This window comes from Myotis nattereri (assembly GCF_964212035.1).
Source record: "Myotis nattereri genome assembly, chromosome: 6".
Lineage (NCBI taxonomy): Eukaryota > Metazoa > Chordata > Mammalia > Chiroptera > Vespertilionidae > Myotis > Myotis nattereri.
Window position 1 is genome coordinate 95,386,476 of NC_138081.1, and position 21,516 is coordinate 95,407,991.

A 21,516-nucleotide genomic window follows, 5' to 3' on the forward strand; every position below is an offset into this window, starting at 1 on the left:
ATTTAATAGAATTGCTTTGCAGGCTTGTAGGCTCGACCAAATAATAATTATTACGTTCATTATTAAGTGTGAAAATATGCTATTAAGAATAACCGAGATATGGATTCACCATTCTAAATTTCTTTAAGTGTCTTATATCTACTTACAGCCAGCAAATCTACAAAATATTAAAATTATAAGGAAATTTTAAATATTAAAATAAGGAAAATTTGGCAAGTCCCTCCAAATATTTCCAAGGCTACAAATTTTGAAGTCGATCTGGTAATGTTGTTAAAGGAAGGGCTTTGAAATCAGACAGTTTTAGGCTCAAACCTTGGCTCCATGTTGGGCAAGTTGCTTAAGCTGCCTGAGACTCAGTTTCCCCTGATGTAAGTGAAGATAACCTCTACTTTCTATGTGTATTCTGCAAGCTGCAATCATTTAATAATTTGTATTTTTTAAGCTGTATTTTTTTAGTAGCCGCTAAAGGCCACCTAAATGCACAGTCACCTGTGTGAGTCTTCGTGAATTTCCTTAAAAATAAGCCTTCGCTCTTTGATAAACCACGCAACTGCCTCTGAGGACCGAAGCCAGTGGCTACTGAGCTAGCCTGTTCTGCACAGGACAAAGAGATGAAGAAACTGGTGTTTTCCCCTCAGAAAAAAAGAGGTAGAGAGGGACTGAGGTGGGGAGGAAGGCGGAGAGAAGGGGTCCATGAGCTGGCGTCCCCTGAGGGGCCACTGGATCATATTCGAGGGCTAGGATGGTCCTTAAGGGATGGTGTTTCTCTGAGTTTATCCGCAGATAAAGTGATATTATTTGTATGGCATTTGTACTAGTTTTTAAGGGCTGTCGCCACAAAGTACAGAAAACTGGGTGGCTTAACACACCGGAAGCATATTATCTCACAGCTCAGGAGGCTGTTCTGGTCGATTTCATTGAGCAAGAAGAGGGCTGTTTAGAATGTGGAGTTTCCAGGGGTTTCAGAGCATCCTCATTCCTCTTCTCTGGTTTTATCTGGGCTCTCTGCACGGCCCCGCCAGCCTCTCCCTGGGCTGCCCTGGGAGTCCGCCCCCTCCTTGGCCCTGCCGACTTTATTGCAACATGAGGGCAGTAGAAATATTCACCAACCTCAACAGGATGTCGTGGCAATTAACAAAGGGATAATTACAGAGCGCACTCCCATGAAAGCTCCTGATGCAGCTAAATATTATTGTTGCAGGAGCTCTCCAAGGGAAGTCCGGCTGGTGGCTGTGGTGGCGTGTGAGTTGGGCCTCTCTGCCGGGGCCCCCTTCCTCCCAGAGAGGGGGCCGGGAGCATCCCAGCCGAGGCCCCTCTCCCTGGAGTGCAGCCTTCCTGGGCCAGAGTGCTGTCCCCTTTGGCAGCACTGAATGGGAACCGGAGGGGGGGGGGGGGTTGCCAGGTAAATGTGAAGTGCAGAGCAATGGCAAACAGTTTGTTCATGTAAGTATGGGTCGTGTAACAGCTGTAAGAGAAGCAGCGTGTACTTATACTAAAAAATTATTCCTTGTTTATCTTAACTCCGCATTTAACTGGACATCCTGTTTTTATTTGTTTGTTTGCTTGCTTTGGCTGTATCTGGCCACCCCCAGGTCCACAGTTTTAGGGTCAGCATCTCAGGACCATGCTATTTAGACAACACGGTTTTCAACTCCTGCCTCCATGAGAGGACAGTGTCTGTTATTGTTGTTGATGTTAATGTGTGGCATAGGGGTCCATCAGGCGACACCCTCCTTAAGGCCAAAAGAAGCCTTTCCTTGGGGCCGCTCGCCTAGAGCCTTCTAGAGCCGTGATTCTAACAGCCAGGTGGTGGCCATCCTGTCTGCGTGTCCCTCCTGTCCGTGAGTCCCTCCTATCTGTGAGTCTACAGATCACAACTAGGGAGTGTAGCTTTAGCTCCAGGACTTTGTAAACATGAGAAAATGTTTGAGAAACAGTGAAACCCACACTGTAAGAGACCATTTGGTTGAACTCCCAACATCCATGTTCTTCAAGGTCATACGAAGGTCCACAGTGGCCATGTCACCTGGTTCCACATGCAGGCTTCCATCCAAGAAACCACTGAGGATGCAGGGGGGGAGGGGTCTGCTGTCAGGCCCAGCGACGCCTCAGTGGCCCTGTCCCTCTGCGCTCTGTACGACCGCAGGGTCCCGTCTTTGTTTGGGTATCTACTTGTTGCATTTAGGTCCTGAAGGTAAAGCATGTGCCTAAGCGTGTGCGTCCTCTCCAAGCAGGGTGTGTTCGCTAATTGATTTCAAGGGAGGCCCTAATGTCACAAAATTCTCTGACAAAGGTCGACTGTGAAGATTAGGTTTTTGTAAAGACATAGTAGCTTGGTGAGACCAAACCCCAGAGATAACAAGGGAAAATTCTGAAAGCAGTGGAGAGTGACAAAAAGCAGGTAGAAGCTGGAGTGGAATTTACCCTGAAAGAGGAAAACTACCTGGTGAGATCTGGAAGTTTGCAGCTTCTTTTTTCCCTCTGAGGAAAGTTCCGGAATCCTGGTGCTCCTTATAAGCAGGAAATGGCCTTCGACTGGATTGAGGTAGATGTAATACATATGACAACAGTAGCACAAGGACTGTGTGTGTGTGTGTGTGTGTGTGTACATGTGAGTGTGTGTGAGTGTGTGAGTGTGTGTATGTGTGTAGTATATGGAACCACACTGCTATATGGTCTGATGAGGTATTTGATGTAGAACTATCGATATTCTTTCTTGCTACATCATGTATTTCTTTCTACAATATATGTCTTTATCACAATCCACTTAAGCAACTACGAAAAATTGCAAAGAGTTGTAGCTAAAGAGTCAGTGGAGAACTAAAATGGAATGTTAAAAAATATTTAATGCAAAAGAAAGTAGGGAAGAAAAAATGGGAGAAAGAAAAGCAGCTGGGGCAATTGAAAAGCAAATATGCAGACGGTTGACGTAAACCCAACCACAGCAGACAGGCATGACCGAAGGAGCGCGGCTGTGAGAGCGGCGCTCTCAGCACAGGTGCCCGGGCAGGACGAAAGAAGCAAAGATGGAGAACTGCTGTGGAAATTATAACATAAAACCGACAAAGAAGGGAAAGAGGGAAGGGAAGGCCGCAGGATGGTTTCTTGGATTTTGTTCATTTGTGGTCAGCTTGTGAGGAGGTTGACAGGGAGGACCAGGGTCCAGGAATCATGCCCAACAGCCCTCTTTGTCACCATTTACCAAGGAGAGCAAGACACTATCATTTCCTCCACAGGCTGTCCTCACCCCTGCACCTGCACAGGGCAGTGGGTGTGGCCACGGGGAGGATCACCAGGGAAATTGCGGGATCTCAGATGAGGGGCCTGGCCCAGCTTCTGAGCTCTGCTCCGATGGTGTAACTGGGGCTCTCTCAGTCACTGTCCCCTCCATCCCAGACAGCCTCCATCTCCCCTCGCCTGCTCCTCCAGCACGTGGGGGTAGGGCGTGGACAGGAAACTGCCTTTCTGGCTGGCTCTTCACTCCCTGAGCAGCAGACGCCGCAGACCTCGCGGCTTGCTGAGTCCCGAGGGTGGAACAGCCTTTGGATAAGCACTGTTGGATCGCCTTGGGAAACCATAGGATGAGAACCAATTTTATCTGAGTCACTTCGATGCATTGCGGTCTGTGACTGTGGGTTTGTAGAGTAAGATGGCCTTTGCTGTTTCATTTTGTTTTGTTTATAAACAGACCGTGTTGGAGAATTTTTAAATGAGCGTCTCCCAGACTCCTGCAGGGCTGGCTTATGCTGCTGAATGGCTTTGCCACCGTCTCCAGTTCTTCACTGTCCCCAACGGCGAGTGCACGTTAAATTAACTCAATGAGCCTAGATGACTGATGGGACTCTTCTATTACTATTGTCTGTTCCGTTCAGAAGAAATGTTGGTAGTCTTAAACCACACAATGGAAATTCCTTTTCCTCATAGCCAAGCAAAGAAGGAATTTAGTCTCTGTCTTTGAATGCCAACCGGTCCCCCTCCGGGACTAATCAGCCAGTCACCTGTTTGATTGACTAAAATAACCATAAACCATAGCCCCCCAAGACTGGTCCTTGGTAGTTTTCAATAACTATTGCGTGAATACATAAAGGAGATTCCTGATTAGGCTCATTAATGTTTTTTTTTAAAATATATTTTATTGATTTTTTACAGAGAGGAAGGGAGAGAGATAGAGAGTTAGAAACATCGATGAGAGAGAAACATCGATCAGCTGCCTCCTGCACATCCCCCACTGGGGAAGTGCCCGCAACCCAGGTACATGCCCTTGACCGGAATCGAACCTGGGACCCCTCAGTCCGCAGGCCGACGCTCTATCCGCTGAGCCAAACGGGCTTTGGCTCATTAATGTTTTTGAAACGCTCATCTTCCTCAACAAAGATTTCTCCAGCACTTGGCAAGGTGACACCTTTCTTCCCGGACAGACTGTGGGTGCCACGTCGGTAATGTGACCAGGTGCCAGTCCGTCCAGCGATGGCTAGTCAGGCCACTTCAAGGAAACACGTACCGGTTCCAATAAGACAAGCTCCTGTTTGTGTGGGGTGATGACAGCTTTCCTCTTACCAGTGTCTTAGCTGGGAGGCAGCACCGAGAAGCATCAACAAGTGACTAATTACTAAAATTTCTGATCAACGTGAGAGATGCTTATCGGTATGACTGTGAAGAAACCATTTAACAAGAGCTCTGGGGGAACTAATCCAGCAGAAACCAACCCTTGCTGGAAATACCTGAGCCCTGGGGTGTTTAATTGGGGTTATCTGGGAACAAAGGGAGCAGCATTCCTTCCTACCTGGTGTGAGGAACCTTCCATGACCTTCCTTCTTAAAAGAGTCCTTGTTAATTATTTTCATTATTGAGAGGGCAGTGTGTTTGCTTTTGGCCAAAAGGATGCTCTGAGCTCTTTAACTTCCGGCCCTTGTTCCTGTTTCCACCGGGCGCTAGACTGATGACACTAGAGTCGCTTTGGAAAAGCATCAGATGGCAGTCACTTTATCAGCCTCCACCAAGAATTTAAAGCCTTGAGAGCCGAAGAGTCTACTTCTCAAACGCAAGGATCTTAGCGCCGGAGATATGAATGCTGTGCTGAAGATATGCCCTCCCCCACCCCCTGATTTTTATTCATCCACTTTTGCTGTTTTGCTATGTGCGCATTTCCCCCTCCCACCAGCTTGCCAGTTCCTCAGCCGGCAGGGACTTAGTCTTACCACCTTTGTGCCCACCTCCGACTCGGCAACCCTAGGACCTAGCACAAGTCTCCATCCAAATAGCCAATTCACAGTAAGTGCTCACTGAGTAAGGGAAGAGATGTGCGTCAAGGCCCAGGACTCATTTTTTGTATGACTTGTGAATGCTTCTGAGCGTATTTACAAAAACATTCCGTGCGTGGCAGCCTCAGAGAAATCAGTTGATGGCTCCGACGGGCCTGATTGAAGAACCACCCTTCTGTGCAAGCCTAAGACCTGGCAGATTTGTTGGGGAGACAAAAAGGATTTCATTGTTGCTCTAGCCACATTGCATGATGAAATTCTAGAGTATTCCAAGTATATCTTTTCCACCAAGTAGGCCAACCTTTCCCAAGAAAATACCAAGGCTAAGACAACTTATAGGACTTATTTAAGTCATTAGTTCACTGTAAAGGCAGGACTAAACCCGTCTTCTTACTCCCTAAATCTCTAGGTAGTACTCTTCCTACTACTATATCACAATGCCTTTAGAGACTGCGAGAACAGATAAGTAAATCGCATGTGTTCATCTTTCTTTTTTTTAACAAGGAAACTTCTTTACAATAATTCATTGTCTTACTCTTTCTCCTTTTATACATAAAATTGTTGTAAGTTTTCATGTGAACAACATTGAAAAGCACATTGGGTGATGGAAATAGTCTTCTCATTTAACCTAAATACCATTTCTACGTTGAACAACTTTGGGTATTGGTGTAACAGTAAAGCATCCTTGTTCTGAAAATACCAAACTAGCTGGACAACACTGTGCTTCTCACCTGCCCATAATGAAAAAGATGTCAGAACTTAAGAAGAAACTATGAACAAAATCAGTATTTTCTTGAATGGGGAAGTGGGACGTGAAGACTGGGCCTGGCAGGAATAAAGGAAGTCAGCCCCGGCGTCCGGCTCAGGACTGATTCACAGGAGGTTGTGAGGCAAGGAGCCCTCAGTGTGCCTTGAATTCCAGGAATCTGGGCACCGCCCCCCTGTCTTTTAAATTAATGTCCTTGTACGGTCAGTGCTCCCTTTGTATGTGAATCTTTGTTTTTAAATGATTTCTGTGGGTAGTTATGTATAGTCATATGTGTATGTATATACGTATACGTGTGTACATATGAGCTCTATTTTCTGATAAAGATGAGAACCTGTGCTCTACCACAGATAACTACATATCAAGGGTGGCTCACGTGATCTGAGGCGCCTTGTGGAGAAGAAACAGGGTGAGAGGGGCACATGCACACCTGGGCACCGTTGAGAGAATTGAAGTTGCAAGTCCAAACAGAGGGGCTGAGGTGATCCAAGGACAGAAACCTGGCTGCGGGGAACCCGTCAGAGAGGCACCCGTGAGCTCCATGTAGGGGGTGGGGGTGGGGGTGGGAGGGCTATGGGAGGTCATTTGCTCCTCTCCCCCGCCGCCCCTGGGAGGGCCTAACAGACGCCAAGAGGGGGTGCCCTCTGAGCTGTTGCCTCCTCCGGACCCACTGCAGGTGGGAGAGGTTAGGGCCTCAGCTCCGGGCCAGGAGCAGCCGCACTGCTGTGTGCTGCCCACGGGAACCACAGAGATGATAAAACACCGTTGTCCGAGGGTTCCCGTGGCATCGTCCAAGCTCTCAGAAGACATCGCCATTTCTCCTCCTCTATGAAGCACTGAAGACAGAAACAGAAATAAGAAACAGAGAGTCCTACGGACTTTCCATTCCCTTATTGCGGGCAGTGATATTTGTAGTCTTGGGTTCCATGAAACTTTCCTGTATCTATGAGAGTTCCATTTTTAGTTTAGGTTACATCAAGTTCGTTTCAGATACTTGCACCCAAAGAAGCTTAACCCACACAGATGAAGGAAATCAAAAATAGCCTCTGAAGACAGGGCTAAGACATGAAGAAGAGCGGACTAACACGGAGCCAGCATGTGGGGTCACCGTGGCGGCGGACCCCCCGCCCCCCGCCCCCCAGCTGACTTGGCAGACCCTCCTGAACTTCCTAGTGGAGTGCCTACAAGTGCGCGCGCCAGGCCACGGGGAGCAGAGAGGGGAGAAAACCATGGGCCAGAACGTGGGGGATTTCCACTGACTTCAGCGTAGATGAGGTTGGGTTGAAAATTCCTCTTCTGAATCATACCTGCCCTTTCCCTAAGCCACGCAGTAAGGGATGGCTGGAAAGGCAGAGGCTCTGACTCACCGCCATTAGGAGTTCCTAGGAATGGTCTGAGAGCACTTCTCTGAGCAAGCCAACTTTTCATTCGTGTGTGAAAGTAACCAAAATGGGCTCAGATAGGCAAGGGCTCAAAAAATGCACCAGCATATACTTTCCCGAGAACATCATTCAAAGTACAGGAATTCTTTAATAATATTAATGATAATAATAATAATAGAAACCAATTAAACATGTACAGATTTGGGGGAATATGATTTCAAAATTGACTAAGCAAAAAAAATTCTTAAATATTTATATGAGCAAATACTTAACCTATGTTATCACACACACACACACACACCAGACAGGGAGAGGATAAGGGAAAAGGAGATCTGTACATAAGGGAAAATGCTGTTCTTAGCTTTTAACTAAAGAACTAGATTTTAGCCACATGGCCCTTAAACCTCAACAGAACGTGTATTTCCAAATCACTTTAGGAGATGAACACAAATAAAACACAGCACAGATCCCAGATGACAAGAGAGAAAAACGAAGGAAATAAGGAGGCAGCATAATGAACAGGGAGCACACATCAAGAGGACTGGAGTGGGACCAAGAGCATCAGTAAGATTATCAGTATTTAATGACACACCAACATGCGTTAGAATGAATGTGAATGAACAAGCAGAATAAAACACCACACACATACAAATATGTTTGCGTATTTATTAGAGGAAGCTGGAAGGAACGTGGGGAAAGTTTAAGTGAGTTGAATCCGGGTATATGTGAATGTCTTCTGTTTCTTTGTCCTTTTCTAGTGTTTGCAGTTTGTCAACAATGACAAATATTACTTTACTAGGCCAGGCTCATCGCAAGCAATAGAAACCGGCTCTGCCTTTTGTTTGCAGGGCAGGCGGGCAGGCTGGGGGCCCAGGGAAGAGCTGACACTGCAGCTGGTAGAATTCCCGCCGCATCAGGGGTGACATCAGTCTTTTTTCCTCTCAAGGCCTTCAACTGATTATATGAGGCCCACCCACATTACTGAGGGTAATCTGTTCTACTCAACACCCACTGATTCAAACGTTAATCTCATCCACAAACACCTTCACAGCACCATCTGGACTTGTGTGCAACCAAATATGTGTATGGGGCCCTCTCCCACCCTCTTATGTATTCATTTCCACACACATGCAGTCACTCAGCAAAGCGTCATTGAGTGTCTCGGTCAGGCACCGTGTCAGGCACCAAACATACCCAGATGTGTAGGAAAGGCTGTGTTACAGTTCACCTCCTACGTCAGTTTTTCCTGGCCACAGGCCTGGTACTGAGGTCAGTTTAGTAAGTGCCTGCCGCAGTAATAGACACCCATCCCACTGGTAGTCTGTGAGTTGAAAGCTGTTATTTGAACATTTTATTGGAATTCTATATACACACACAAAAATGAATGAAAGTATGTTTCCTTCTCTTTCATCAGACTACTAAGAAAGATAAACAGCCAGAACAGTGTTAGCCTAAAATTGAGCTAGTCTGTATAACTCTTCATCATTAAAAAACAAACAACAAAAAAACAAAACGAAACAGTGAAAGGCCTCCTCTTTTCCTCTGGGGCGCTTTTTCTGCTCTGCGTGGCACACCCCTCAGCTAGGCCTTTTCCCGTCTCCTGATTGCCATTCCTCCTTCCCTGCAGGGGCCTCGGATCCTGAGTTGCTTATCCTCAGCAGATGTCATGGTTTCTCGAACTCTCTGAAATATTCGATAATTGCGAAGAGAGGCACATTTGTGAAACCTTATTCCATGGGTACCACTTTGGCTATGCAACTCTAAGTGGGGAAAGAAAACATCCGAAAGTTTCTCTATCAACGTTTAAAAAACGTAAAGCAAATCAAACGGTTAAACTGCATTTCACTTTCTACGAACTAATCTTGAGATCAAGTGGAAATGGCAGCTGGTAGCAACCAGACCATCACTTTGCCTCGCTGCACCGCTGATCCTTGAACAACGAGGAGGTCAGGGGTGCCCACCTCCTGCGCAGCCAAAAATCCCCACATCGCTGTCTAGTGGAAGCGGGTGATTTAAATCAATCGCCAAATGTTTGCTTTCCTTCTGAAATTTAAGCTCCGTCTATCATGGCCACAGACGATTGAGATGATCTGGAAATTGAGAAAACTACAACAATTTTGCAAATTTGCCATCACTGCTCCTCACCCCTTTGCCTCCTCCACGCCCGAGGCTCCCCTTCAGGGGTGTGGGGCCGCGGTCACTAAACCTTCTCTTCGAAGATCATGTGCGCTCCACACTCCAGAGCTGCAGAGGAAGGAAGTCCAACCCGGGGCTCCTCCCTGGAACCTCATTTCTATTAATGGCTTCCCGCTTCTCCAGAAGAGTTCATATGGAACACGCCAAAAATAGTACCTGGCGCCCACAGTGTGCTGAGAAAATGTTGCAAGCGCTAATATCCAGCCTCAGAACCACATGACCTTTTTCCTTTCCACATACACTAAGTCCTGCATGCTCTTCATTCAAAATGTCTCTTACATATATGTACTGAAATAGCTACCGATGAGATGCTGATGTCTGGCTTTTTATTCAATCCTAGAGGCCCGATGCATGAAAATTCATGCACTCGGGGGTGGGGGAATCCATCAGCCCGGCCTGCGCCCTCTTGCAGTCTGGGACACTCGGGGGATGTCCACCTGCTGGCTTAAGCCCGTTCCCCAGGGGATCAGGCCTAAGTTGGCAGTCAGACATCCCTCTGGCAGCCTGGGAGCCCTCAGGGGATATCCGACTAACGGCGTAGGCCCGCTGGACATCCTTAGCACTGCTGCAGAAGCAGGAGAATCTCCCGCCACCGCCGCTGTGCTGGCCAGCCATGAGCTGGCTTCTGGCTGAGCGTCGCACCCTGTGGAAGTGCACTGACCACCAGGGGCCAGCTCCTGCATTGAGCATCTGGCCCCTGGTGGTCAGTGTGCATCATAGCGACCAGTCGTTCCTGGTCCTTTCGCTGTCAGGGTCAATTTGCATATTACTCCTTTAATATATAGGACTAGTATCTCGGTGCACGGATTTGTGCACATTGAAAGGAAATTACTTAGAAGAAATATTTTAATATCGCTATTTGCACTTTCTCTATAATAGAAGTGTCAACCAAATTTACGATCGACAATGACAGATCGAAACAGGCCTGCTCCAAAGCTCCCTGCACACACTGTCAGATTCATTTTCCAGGAACATTACTTTAAGATACTTTCTAATGGTCTCCCATGGCCTCCCAAAGTCATAATCTGCCCTCTACCAATCTTTCTTCTTTTAAAGTATATTTTATTGATTTCTTTCTTTTTTTACAGAGAGGAAGGGAAGGGGATAGAGAGTTAGAAACATCGATGAGAAAGAAACATCAATTCAGCTGCCTCCTGCACACTCCCTACTGGGGATGTGCCTGCAACCAAGGTACATGCCCTTGACCGGAATCGAACCTGGAACCCTTCAGTCCACAGGCCGATGCTCTATACACTGAGCCAAACCGGTAGGGCCTCTACCAATCTTTCTATCTGGATTTCCCACATGACCACCTCTGCCCCAGTACACTTGGATTCGCTGACATCAGAGAATACAGCCTGAACTGTTATATTGTGTCCTTGCTCACACCATTCCCTCTACTTTGAAAATTTGAAGTTTTAACTGTCTTTAGAAATATAGCTCTAATTCCACCTTCTTTTGAAGTTTCCTGAGTATATCAGTCATGGGTGATAGCTGCCTCAGTTTTACGTGACTTGGGCCTGCTCAGAGCATAGGTATCTGATTCCTAACAGAATTAGTAACCATGTTGCAAAATTATTCACTTTCCCCTCATTTCAATGAATTCCATCTACTGAATATTTATCAAACTAGTTTTATACAAGGGACGAATAATGTCTTAATCCTCAAAAAAACAAACAAACAAACAAGCCACAAACCACGTACATTTTCAAGAAAGCATGCTAAATTGGTCTCTAACCGTCACATACTGGTGGGGGACATTTGAGGCAAGAGATGGCTGCAAGGCGTGTTTGCCCTGGGGCAAGCGTGTTGGGGTTTGAGGTTGGGACAGTGTGGTTTGACTGCCTTTTCACAGCTTTCCCTTCTCTTTATTTCTGAAACCACATGTTCTTTAAAACACAGGTGTTTCTCCCAATGGCTCTCATGGCAACAGCATGAGAGTTTGGTTCCATTTGTGTAGTTACGAATGAATAAGCAGTCAGGATAGACTTATGCCTCGGACTGTGGGAGCAGGAGGGGTGTCTTATTTTCCTTATGCCATTCCACAATCTAGGGGAGCATAAACTGCATTTTTCATGACTTTGTGCTTATCTGCCATAGGTCTTTGCACATTTTAGCTTCTCAATAAATGTTTTGTGAATGAAATTAAAAGTAGCTAATAGACCGAATGAGTTCTAATAAAGAACCACCAGGCCAGGACTCTGGTACCTATCACGCCAGTCAATGATCTAACCGTCGCCACCTGCAAACCGCACCCTTCCAAATATTGACACGCACAGTATCTGGTAGATAGTGTCTGTTTATAAGCACCATATGTGTTTCTGAACAATTATTTATTTAATACTTTTTAAAAACTAAGCTTGGAACGTCTCTTTCTACAAAGTATAACATTAAACTTGTTACTTATTTTAAAACTAATGCAGAACTTGTGTTTACAAGAATTGTTTCTATGCACTTATTTAAAGAAAAGATATTTTGCATTTTGAGATTTCCTGACTTAAGCAAAGGCTAATTGACCTTAAGAAGCAGAGAACTTGCTGAGGTGTCTGTGAAAATACCGAGAAACTAGAGATGTTAGGCTCGTGAGAGAAGAAATTAAATATATCCAATGACTGAACTGAAACACAATGAGGATGAAGAAAGAGAATACAGTGGGGCCTTGACTTATGAGTGTCCCGACTAACGAGTTTTTCGAGATACCAGCTGTCTCTCCGCCGATTTTTTTGCATTGAGTTGATAGAGTAATTTGAGTTAACGAGCTCCTTAACGATCTCGGTCTCTGACCGAATTAAACTCGTAAGTCAAGGCCCCACTGTACCAAAGAAAGAGAAGGATGAATAAAAAGGAATATGAGCACTATGCTACTGGATGCAAATCATTTAAAAAGCTATAATGATTGTGGGACAGCATATTAGGAAATTGGTTATAGGTCTGAGAACCGCAATAAGAAATTGAAATCCACCGAGTGGACAGTTATTGATAACCGTTGAGATCTGTTAGAATAGCAGGCTACTCCCGCTAAAGGTGGTTTGCTAAATCTTCTGAACAACTCTCAGAGCAGCATCACTATAAATGAGAAAACGGAGGATCAATATTCAATAACCCGCTCAGATTCGCACGCGTGGCAAGCAGCGGAATGAGCGCCAAGCCACGGACTGTCCACATCCAGGGCTACCTGCTTGCCATTCTCTCAACAGTGGGTGGCCTTTCTGGCCAAAGGCCTGGGGAAGAACAGTTCTCGAGGAGTGACTTAGTCAACAAGGGACAGAGGCGGGAATTCGCACGCCCAGCAATAAAACATGCTGGTGGCAGCAGATGTCTGCACTTGTGGTTGGCAGCACTGTCATTAGATTGCCTTCCACGAAGAAGGAATCACGTGTTTGTGTGTGCTCGCCTCTTAGGTGGGACTTGTAGCTTTAGAAGTAACTCCCATAGCTTGTGACTTGAGTAATGACACACGAGCTAGCACAGTGCCCTGTGCTGTCCATCTACTGCTACAGCCACTGTCCGTAATTATGTTTCTGAGAACTCACATTAGTCTGTCCATCGCAGGCCAAAGAATCAAGGCAACGTCCTAGGGTAATGCTTTAGGGGACACCAGGATCCTGGAGGCTGTAAGCCAAGTCGTTAGCCAATCTCACCATCACTGTGCTGATTTCACTGTTCTATCACAGATTTCCTTCCGCGAGTCAGGACTACCCAAAATGAGCAAACAGCCTAGTACAGAACCAAGAACAGATAGTCCTCGTTGCAGCCTAACCCTGCCTGTCCGTGCCACCCCTGCCATGTATGCAGCTTTGCCAAGCCCAGCCTTTTCCCGCCATTACCTATGTCCCTTCCTGCCTGCTCAGATCCTAGCAATCAGATTCCAGCTAAATCTCCAGTTCTAGATACCATTTCCCATGACTGTACATGGACTGTGTCTCCCAGACAATGGAGAGAGAGAAGTGACTTAGTCAACAAGGAACCAGTTAGCCAACCAACCAACCAACCAACCAACCACAACAAACAAGAAACCATCCACTTTTATACATACCATTGGCTAGTTTAACACCAAGGAACAGCCTTATATAAAACAATCTTCCCATTTCTCTAAATCCCTCGCCCTGCTTGATTTCCCATCAGAGCACATACTAAGGCATCTGACATGTCATATATATAATTATAGTTTATTGCCTTCCCCCACACGCTTTAGATTCGAAGGTCTAAAGGACAAGGGACTTTTATCTCCAACACCTGCAACAGTGCCTGGGACAAGGTGAGGATTACATACATTTATTGTGATAGAAAGGCACTTGTCACACCTCTCTCTGTTTATTTTCATCAGCCCGAGGTTCACCTTAACCTCATTTAACTCAAAAAGTGAGAGAAAATATACTCTTGTTCCAGACCCAGAATGACTCTAGGGGTCTGTATTATTCCCCACTTTTCCCATTCTCCAACATGTATAGTGGGCAACCATCACATGTTTTCATCCCATTTCACATTATTTTGCATAGTTTCATTATCCCACAGTTTCACATTAGTTGACCTAGCACTTTGTAGGGATCTGAGCTATTGGAACGTAAGGACAATCTAATTACAGAAAGAAACAGGAATGATGACTAATATTTACTGTGTTTATTATGTACAAAGCATCATGCTAAGTCCTTTGAGCTCATTATCACACAAGAAACCCATGAGATAGGTATTATTATTATCCCCATTTTGCAGTTCAGGAAACTGAGGATGAAGTAATGTACCTAAGATGATATGGGTTGTAACTAACAATCCCGCCCTGTTGACAGCAAAGTCTGTGCTCCTCAGGAAAACAGGAGGGAGCCCGGTCAGTGTGGCTCAGAGGTTGAGTGTTGACCCATGAACGAGGAGGTCAAAGTTCGATTCCCCATCAGGACACATGCCCAGGTTGCAGGCTCCATCCCCAGTAGGGGGCCTGCAGGGGCAGCCAGTCAATGAGTCTGTTTCATCATTGATGTTTCAATCTCTCTCTCCCTCTCCCTTCTTCTCTGAAATCAGTAAAAATATATTTAAAAAAAAAAAGAAAGGAGGGAAAAAGAGAAGGGAGAAGGGATGGGGGCTGTATTTGTGTGTTGCTGAACCACTGTAGCTGTATCTAAGAAAACTCAAGTTTTTGAAAAAGACTTTTTTAAAACTATCATTTCAATGTGAAAAAGTGAGTTTGGAGCTAGAGAGTTTCTGAATTACAATGATGAATTAATTTCTGCAGTAAAAATAAAAGTGCTTTAACTTCATAGGTATATAGTCATAACACCAATTACTGGACAAACTCAGGGCAAGGGTTAGATGAGCCTCTAGCACAGGCTTCCCAGGAATCCTTATCACTCCCTCTCCCTGGCGTGATAAAAAGACCACGATAAGAGGGAATAGCTCTGCTCCAGCTACACCTCTTTTTTTTCTTTCAAAAGTGCAACCAAAAGCATTCTGCAAATGCAAATCAAATTCCTTACTTAGCAATTGTATTCTCACCAATGGGAGTAATGGAAACTCAGGCTGTACATAGAGGAAATAACTGAACTTCCCAAGTGTCCCAAGTTCAATGCCAGGGATCTGGGTTCGGAGGGAGCCCCCAAAAGGCACCACCTCTGTGGAGGCCCAGAAAAGGAAGGAGGTGGAGGGGCAGGAACAAAGAGGTGCGAATGGGTGATCAGATGGAAGCAGAAGACCACGGACTTCCAAGTTTGCCCAGGAGTTTTCATGATGACCTTGAGCGAGGTCTACTTCCTGGTTTGGGAGAAGCCGCTGTTCCACTGGGTGGCCACACTTCATGGGATGAGGTGAAAGGATGTCATGCTTCTGTTCTTCCATGTAGGTGGTGGCTCTCGCACAGTTTGGGACAGGAGTTCTTGCCCTGTTCTTCATCAGTGGCTGTCTTGCCCTTCACACAAGTCCCTTCAAACCTCTTACCTAAAATATGTTTAGTTCAAAAGCGACATGTTTTGGAGACCTATGATAAGAGAAGTAGGCTCTTGTTCCCACTCTGGCTTACTTCGTGGCCTGGGTAAGTCATTTAACTACCCTGGTCTTGTTTCTACACTGTAACTCAGGGGATTGGCATGTTGTCATTCCATGTACTTGGTAATTACATCCAAGACAAATGCCAACCAGGGTGGTATTAGAGGGAGCTGGAATCAGACTCATCTGAGGATTACATTAGTGACTGCACTTCTGGGCTCTATAAAACCATGCCATAGTGTTTCACTCTCTCAATAATATGGACAAGTGAGTTCATTTTCTTTAATATTTAATTGGTTTGCATTGGTCATGATGAGTTTGGTGTCTCCATGGTGACATAAAAATGAAACCATGACTACAGAAATTGTCCAAATAGGAAAAGCTTGGACTCTGGTCTTGCTTTCTTGGTGGCTGGTGCCCAGGAGAACTGGTTGCTGGAAACACATCAACTGAGGGTGTCACAGGAGTGACCCTGACTTTGTACCTTCCTATCAAAACGTGCCTTGTTGACCTGTGACAGGAAGCTGTACCCAGCTTTCAAATCGAAAAGAATATGGAAAACTCTTTATAGTATGACCCGAGTTCAAATCTTAGCTTTTCCACATATTCAAGTGCGCTCTTCTTAGTCAAGATATTTATTTTATTTGTTAGAATGTAAACTCATTTTTAAAATAAAGTAAGACATTTTCAAAACATTCTGACAATGGCATCTGATGAACCTTCAGAAAATTTCTAGGCATATACAACGTATTTTCTATTTTTTGCACAAATAGGTTGTGCTATACATAAGGTTCTTTTTACCTTTATTAGTACCTCTTAAAACATTACCACTTTCTTTTGGGCTTCCTAGAATTTCCTTTGTATGGATATAGCATGTGCAGTGAAACAGTCCTATTAACCAACACAAAGGGTACTTTCTGTTTGGGGTTGTCACAGAACGCTTTACTGACCAGCTTTGCTCACTTGTGCACACCTGGCAGCAGCAGGATAAATTCCTAGAAGTGAAGCTGCTAGGTCCAAGGTCAAGGCCATTTTCAATTTTCTAAGTATCACCCAATCAGTCAAGTTATTCAAGGGAGCCTTGGATTCTTCAGGGCTGTACACAGTGGACCATCATGACTTTCTCCACGGTTTCCTCTGAGGATGACATGAGATGAAGGCATGTGAAAGCCTAGTACACGGTGAGCGGCTGCGGATGAATGTGAACCCTTTTACGTAGACAACTGTTAATGAACATCATGATGGCCATGGCTTTGGACATGAACTCCGTGAACATAAGAATGTACAGAAAACTCTGGACATTTAAAATGTGCCTATTTTAAACTCCATTGTTGAACATCACTGGTGAAATCTCTGGAGGGCAAGTTGAATATTTTCACACGCACACAGACTTGACATTAACTGTAAATACTGCTTTCCTCGCCCCATCAAGCTGCTTGACTTGACAGCTGCCTCTCTGCACACGCACATCCCCGGCGATCACGCACACTCCAGGCGATCACACACGTCCAGGTGGTCACCCACATTCCAGGTGGTAACCGCATCCAGGCGATAACCCACATCCAGGCGATCATGCACGTCCAGGCGATCACCCACATTCCAGGTGGTCCCCCACTTCCAGGCGATCACCCACATCCCAGTTGGTCCTCCATATCCAGGGGATCACGCACATCCCGGTGGTCACACCAGGGCACACCAGGCTGAGGCCACCTCTGGCGTGTCTTCCAGGCACGGCTCTTGATCCTGCGTGGAAACGGCTGCCCGAGTTCAGCCATCGATTATCAATAAAACCCGCAGGCCCAGCTCTGAAAGACGGCGGGACAAACAACATGGAAAATTCCGGACCTCCCCTTCCCTCCCAATTGAGCTAAGCGGCCGAGTCTTCCCCGGCCTCCGGGGGCCCGAGGCGTTGCAAATGGATCCCAAGTCCGGAAGGAGGTTCCTGGGACCGAAGCCCAGCCGGGCGAACTCCAGGCACAACCTTCTGGAAGGGCCGGTCGGACCAGGAAGCCATTGCTCCGCGCGGCCCGGCGGTGGACTCCGCGCGCTTCCGCGCAGCCCAGGGCACCCCGGCCCCGCCGCCGCCGGTCCCCGCGGACGGAGCGGTCTCCTTGGCCTCGCGCCTCTGGCCCCGGCCCCCGCGGGGCGGCCGTGAGGGAGCCGGGGGCTCGGGCGGCAGCGTCCCCGCCGCCTGACCGCGTCCGCGCCGCGAGCGGGCGGAGACCGGGCGCGGGAACAAAGGGCGCCGCCGGCGGCGCGGCCCGGGGCGGAGGCTCCGGCGGGGGCGGACCGTGGGCGAGGAGGCCGGGCCGCCGCGGGCCCCGGGCGCGCTTCCGCCGGCCGCGCCGCGCACGGTCCATGGGAGGCTGGCCGCGAGGGCGGGGGCCGCGCAGCCGGGACTTTGAGGAACTGCGGGAGCGGCCGGCGGCCCCAGTCGCCCAGCGCCCACCCTCGGGGCCCAGGCGCCGCCGCCGCGCCGGGCCGAGCCGGAGCCGGAGCCGGAGTCGGAGCCGGAGTCGGAGCCGCCCTCCCGCCGCGGGACCCGAGCCGGGGAGCCGGCCGCCATGGCCACCAAGGTGAGGGGCGCGCGCAGGCCCCGGCGGCCCTCGGCGGCGCGGGGGGGTCGGGCCGGGCCGCGGGGGAGGCGGGGGGGGCCGGGCCGCGCGGGGCGAGGGCCTTCGGGGACCCGCCGGAGGGCGGGGGGTCGCGGGCGGGACTCCGGGGAGAGCGGCGCCGCCCGCCAAGTGGGCGCGTGAGCGGGGGCTGCGACCGGGCCGGGGGGAGGGGGTCCCGCCGCCCTGCGCGCCCCGAGCGGCCCCCCGGCCTCGGGGACCCGGGAACGTGCCGGCGGCGGCCACTCCCGCCCCCCACGCCCGCCCGGCCCCCGCGGGGAGCGCGTCCCCTCCGTCCCCCGCCAGGGCGACCCGCACGCGGCCGGAGCGGGGACGCGACCCCCGCCCGCTGGACCCGGCGCCCCCGGGGCAGGCCCCGCCCGGGGGACGGAGCGGCGCTCGGGGCGCCCCGCGCTCCCACTTCCTGCGCTTTTCCCGGTGTTTTCCCTCTTTCCGCTGGTTTTGCTGCCTTTCTGGCTGCGTGGCGTTCCCAGCGGGAACAGCGGGCGGAGGGGACGTGACTGCTCTCGGCGAGGCGTCCGCGTGGAGAGGCCCAGGCCGCGGCCGCGGTGGAACTCGGACTCGGGCTCGGTCACCGGCCGCCGCGGGGCTCGCCCGGCCCTGGGGCCGGTTCGGGGCTGGTCCGGGGGGATCCGCGGCCGCTCGCCGCCGCCTGAGGCTGCAGGAGGCGCCCTCCCCGCCCCCTTCCCCGGGGCTCTTCCCTCCGTTCTGGACGCCAAGTGGGAAAAGCCGGGGTTCCGCGGCGCTGACCGGAGGTGGGGACCCCTCTCCCCCGGAGCTCGTCACGTGGCGGAGGGATGGCTGGACTTTGCGAGCGGTTTGGGTAACGCAGCCTTTACCAACATCAGCACCCTCTCGCGTGTTTACGTTTGCAGTCGCCAAGTTTCTTTGGGGTTACTTTTTGCTGTTGGGTTTTTGTTCGATAACTTCGGGAAGTGGTGAGGAATTTGAAATCCCTCCGAAAGACCAGGTTGTCCGATGCCATGAAAGCGTGTGCTCAGAATTGATCTAGGTCTAGGCGCAGAGTTTATTTTTTAATGGAGATTCTTCTCCAAGGAACCTGTTTGCCTGCCGTCGCTGAAACAGTGGCCTTTTTTGGTTAAAATATCGGTGTCTGTGCTCTTGCTTGGTTTTATCGGATGGGACAGAACTTGCTACCTTCCAACACAGGTGTAATTTGTGTTGGTCTTTTAAAAACAAAACCGAACTCAAGCCAAGGATTTCTAAGGAAATTTGACTTTGAGGTTTGTTGCCACACCTCTCGGAAACGGCCAGTTACACGGTCTTGCTTGACCCCCATCTTGCAACCTGCAGAGCTGTGTGTGGCGATCGCTCCGCGGCGGTCAGCGCCGTGGTCAGCGCCGTGGCATTTCTCGCTCTGACCTGCTCATCCTGCCACCAGTTCTGCCCTCTAGCGGGACCCAGCTTAGCACCTGGCTCAGGTACACACAGTGGGAATGTTACTGATGGGTACACCTGACCATAAAGCCGACAAAGATGGTGGTTCTTGTGTTAAACTTGCATGGGACGTGCTCTTGTTAAATTCAAGCCTTAGCGCGCGCCAGCACTTCGCCCTCGTTATCTCTGCTCTCCGGTGCAGGCGCGTTCCCGGGCCTTTCTAATCACCACCGCACAGGGGACGCATTTCCATGTATGCAGTGGTGACAAACCACTCCCATTTTTTTTTAAAAAAAAAGGGAGAGAAAAGCAGCGCGTAATAAAAGAGGGCCCTGCCTCCGTTTTCTGGTTTTCCTACTTCCTGGTGATTCTTGTATCAAACCACACGAATTTTTCATTGTTCCCGGAGAGTGAAGTTGTCCTTGTTGCTTCCCTCCACGGACTGCCCACACGGCTGCCCTTACAGCATCTGATGGTTTGGGCTCTTCCCTTCCCTTTCTTTAATTGGGAGGTGGGGAGACATACTTTCAGTAACCAGTAACAGCTAATGTTTATAAAATGTAAGACTCATCTAGCACTCGGGCTCTTGCTTTAAGTGATGACAAATCAATTCAATATCTGGATGTTAGGTAGTACTTCCTGGGTGGGTTTCCCTTTGAATTTACCAGAGAATGGCTTTGGTTCTCTTAGATACGATTTTCTTGTGTATTATGCTTACATGTTTTCTTGAAGATGCATTTACCTTCAAACATTCATGATTTTTTAAAAACTGTTCTGGTATGCTTAGAATAGAAAGGAATTATCTTTGAGGAGAAAAACTTGAATTGGTCAATTCTTCACTGCCCAAGAAAGTTAATTAGTATCTGCATATTTTAAAAGGATTATCTGTTCTTTGAATCTACTCTTTCCCTAGTATGCTGAATTAAGTTGTGTCACTCCGAGACCAGTCCAGTCTTATTTAACAAATACAGGGGACAGCTAATACAAGTGTGTAAAGTCTTGACTTCTGTTAGAAGCTTCAGAAGGCTATATTTTGACAGTCATATGGTGAACTTAGTAAATTAAGTTTTATGTATTGAATCTTGGAAAATAAATTATTTTTTACCCATATTTATTAAAAGGGACATAAAATAGTTAATGAAAGTTAATCCATAGCTGTATAACTTAGTTGTAATTTCTATTTCAAAGTTAACCTTTCGTAACTAATTTGGATCCTTGTGTGCTTACATAGTCACTTTTAGGATTAATCATTATAACAAGATTCTAGGAGTCCCTGATGCTTTTTTAAAAAGAACTTTTCTGTCCAGCTCCAATGTCTAACTCACACATCGGTGTTATACTGCTTATCTGGTGGAATTAAGTGGGGGTGGAATGTTGAAATACTGCTAGGAAAGGAGTGAATTGCTCAGGACTGTTCCATAATAAACAATAGAGAGAACAGTTTAGAAAGCATACTTTGTGGTCTCTTCTGAGCAAAAACCTCTTTATCTGGGGGGATAAAAGAATAGAAATACCTTCTTAAAGAGTCTTCAGGGTTACAGTTGGTTTTGATAGTAAAAAAAAGTATGGAAAATGCTAACCATTCAATTTTGTATAACAGTAATATTTTAAAAAGTGTCTTAGTAAATATATCTGGACAGTTTTTGTATAGTCAGAAAAAAATTGATGACAGTAGAAAGGTAAACCAATTTCTTATTAAAGGAGTAGATTAGAAAGCATAAACATTTGCCATTTTCTCCTCCCTGTTTTTATATTGACCATCTGAAATTTAAATTAGAGTTTTACTGTAATGCCCACCTAACACTTTATAACTTTGCAAATGCTCTTCTTTCTTTTCTGGAATGCTGTTCTCTGGCTCTTTCCCCAGGTACCTTCTTTTTATACATATGTCTCAGCTCAAAGCATCA

The 21,516-nt window shown here is 47.7% G+C and overlaps 1 protein-coding gene across 1 annotated transcript in view; it reads left to right on the forward strand.

Annotated features, from left to right (window-relative positions):
- Positions 1-17,936: 17,936 nt before the first annotated feature.
- The window catches only part of SNX9 (sorting nexin 9), a gene marked incomplete at its 5' end in the record, with an annotated part of 70,421 nt that continues 66,841 nt past the window's right edge, over positions 17,937-21,516 (forward strand). The window contains 2 exon segments of the mRNA XM_081093578.1: positions 17,937-17,997; positions 18,000-18,154. Of these exon segments, the coding sequence (XP_080949704.1) occupies positions 17,937-17,997; positions 18,000-18,154 (216 nt within the window).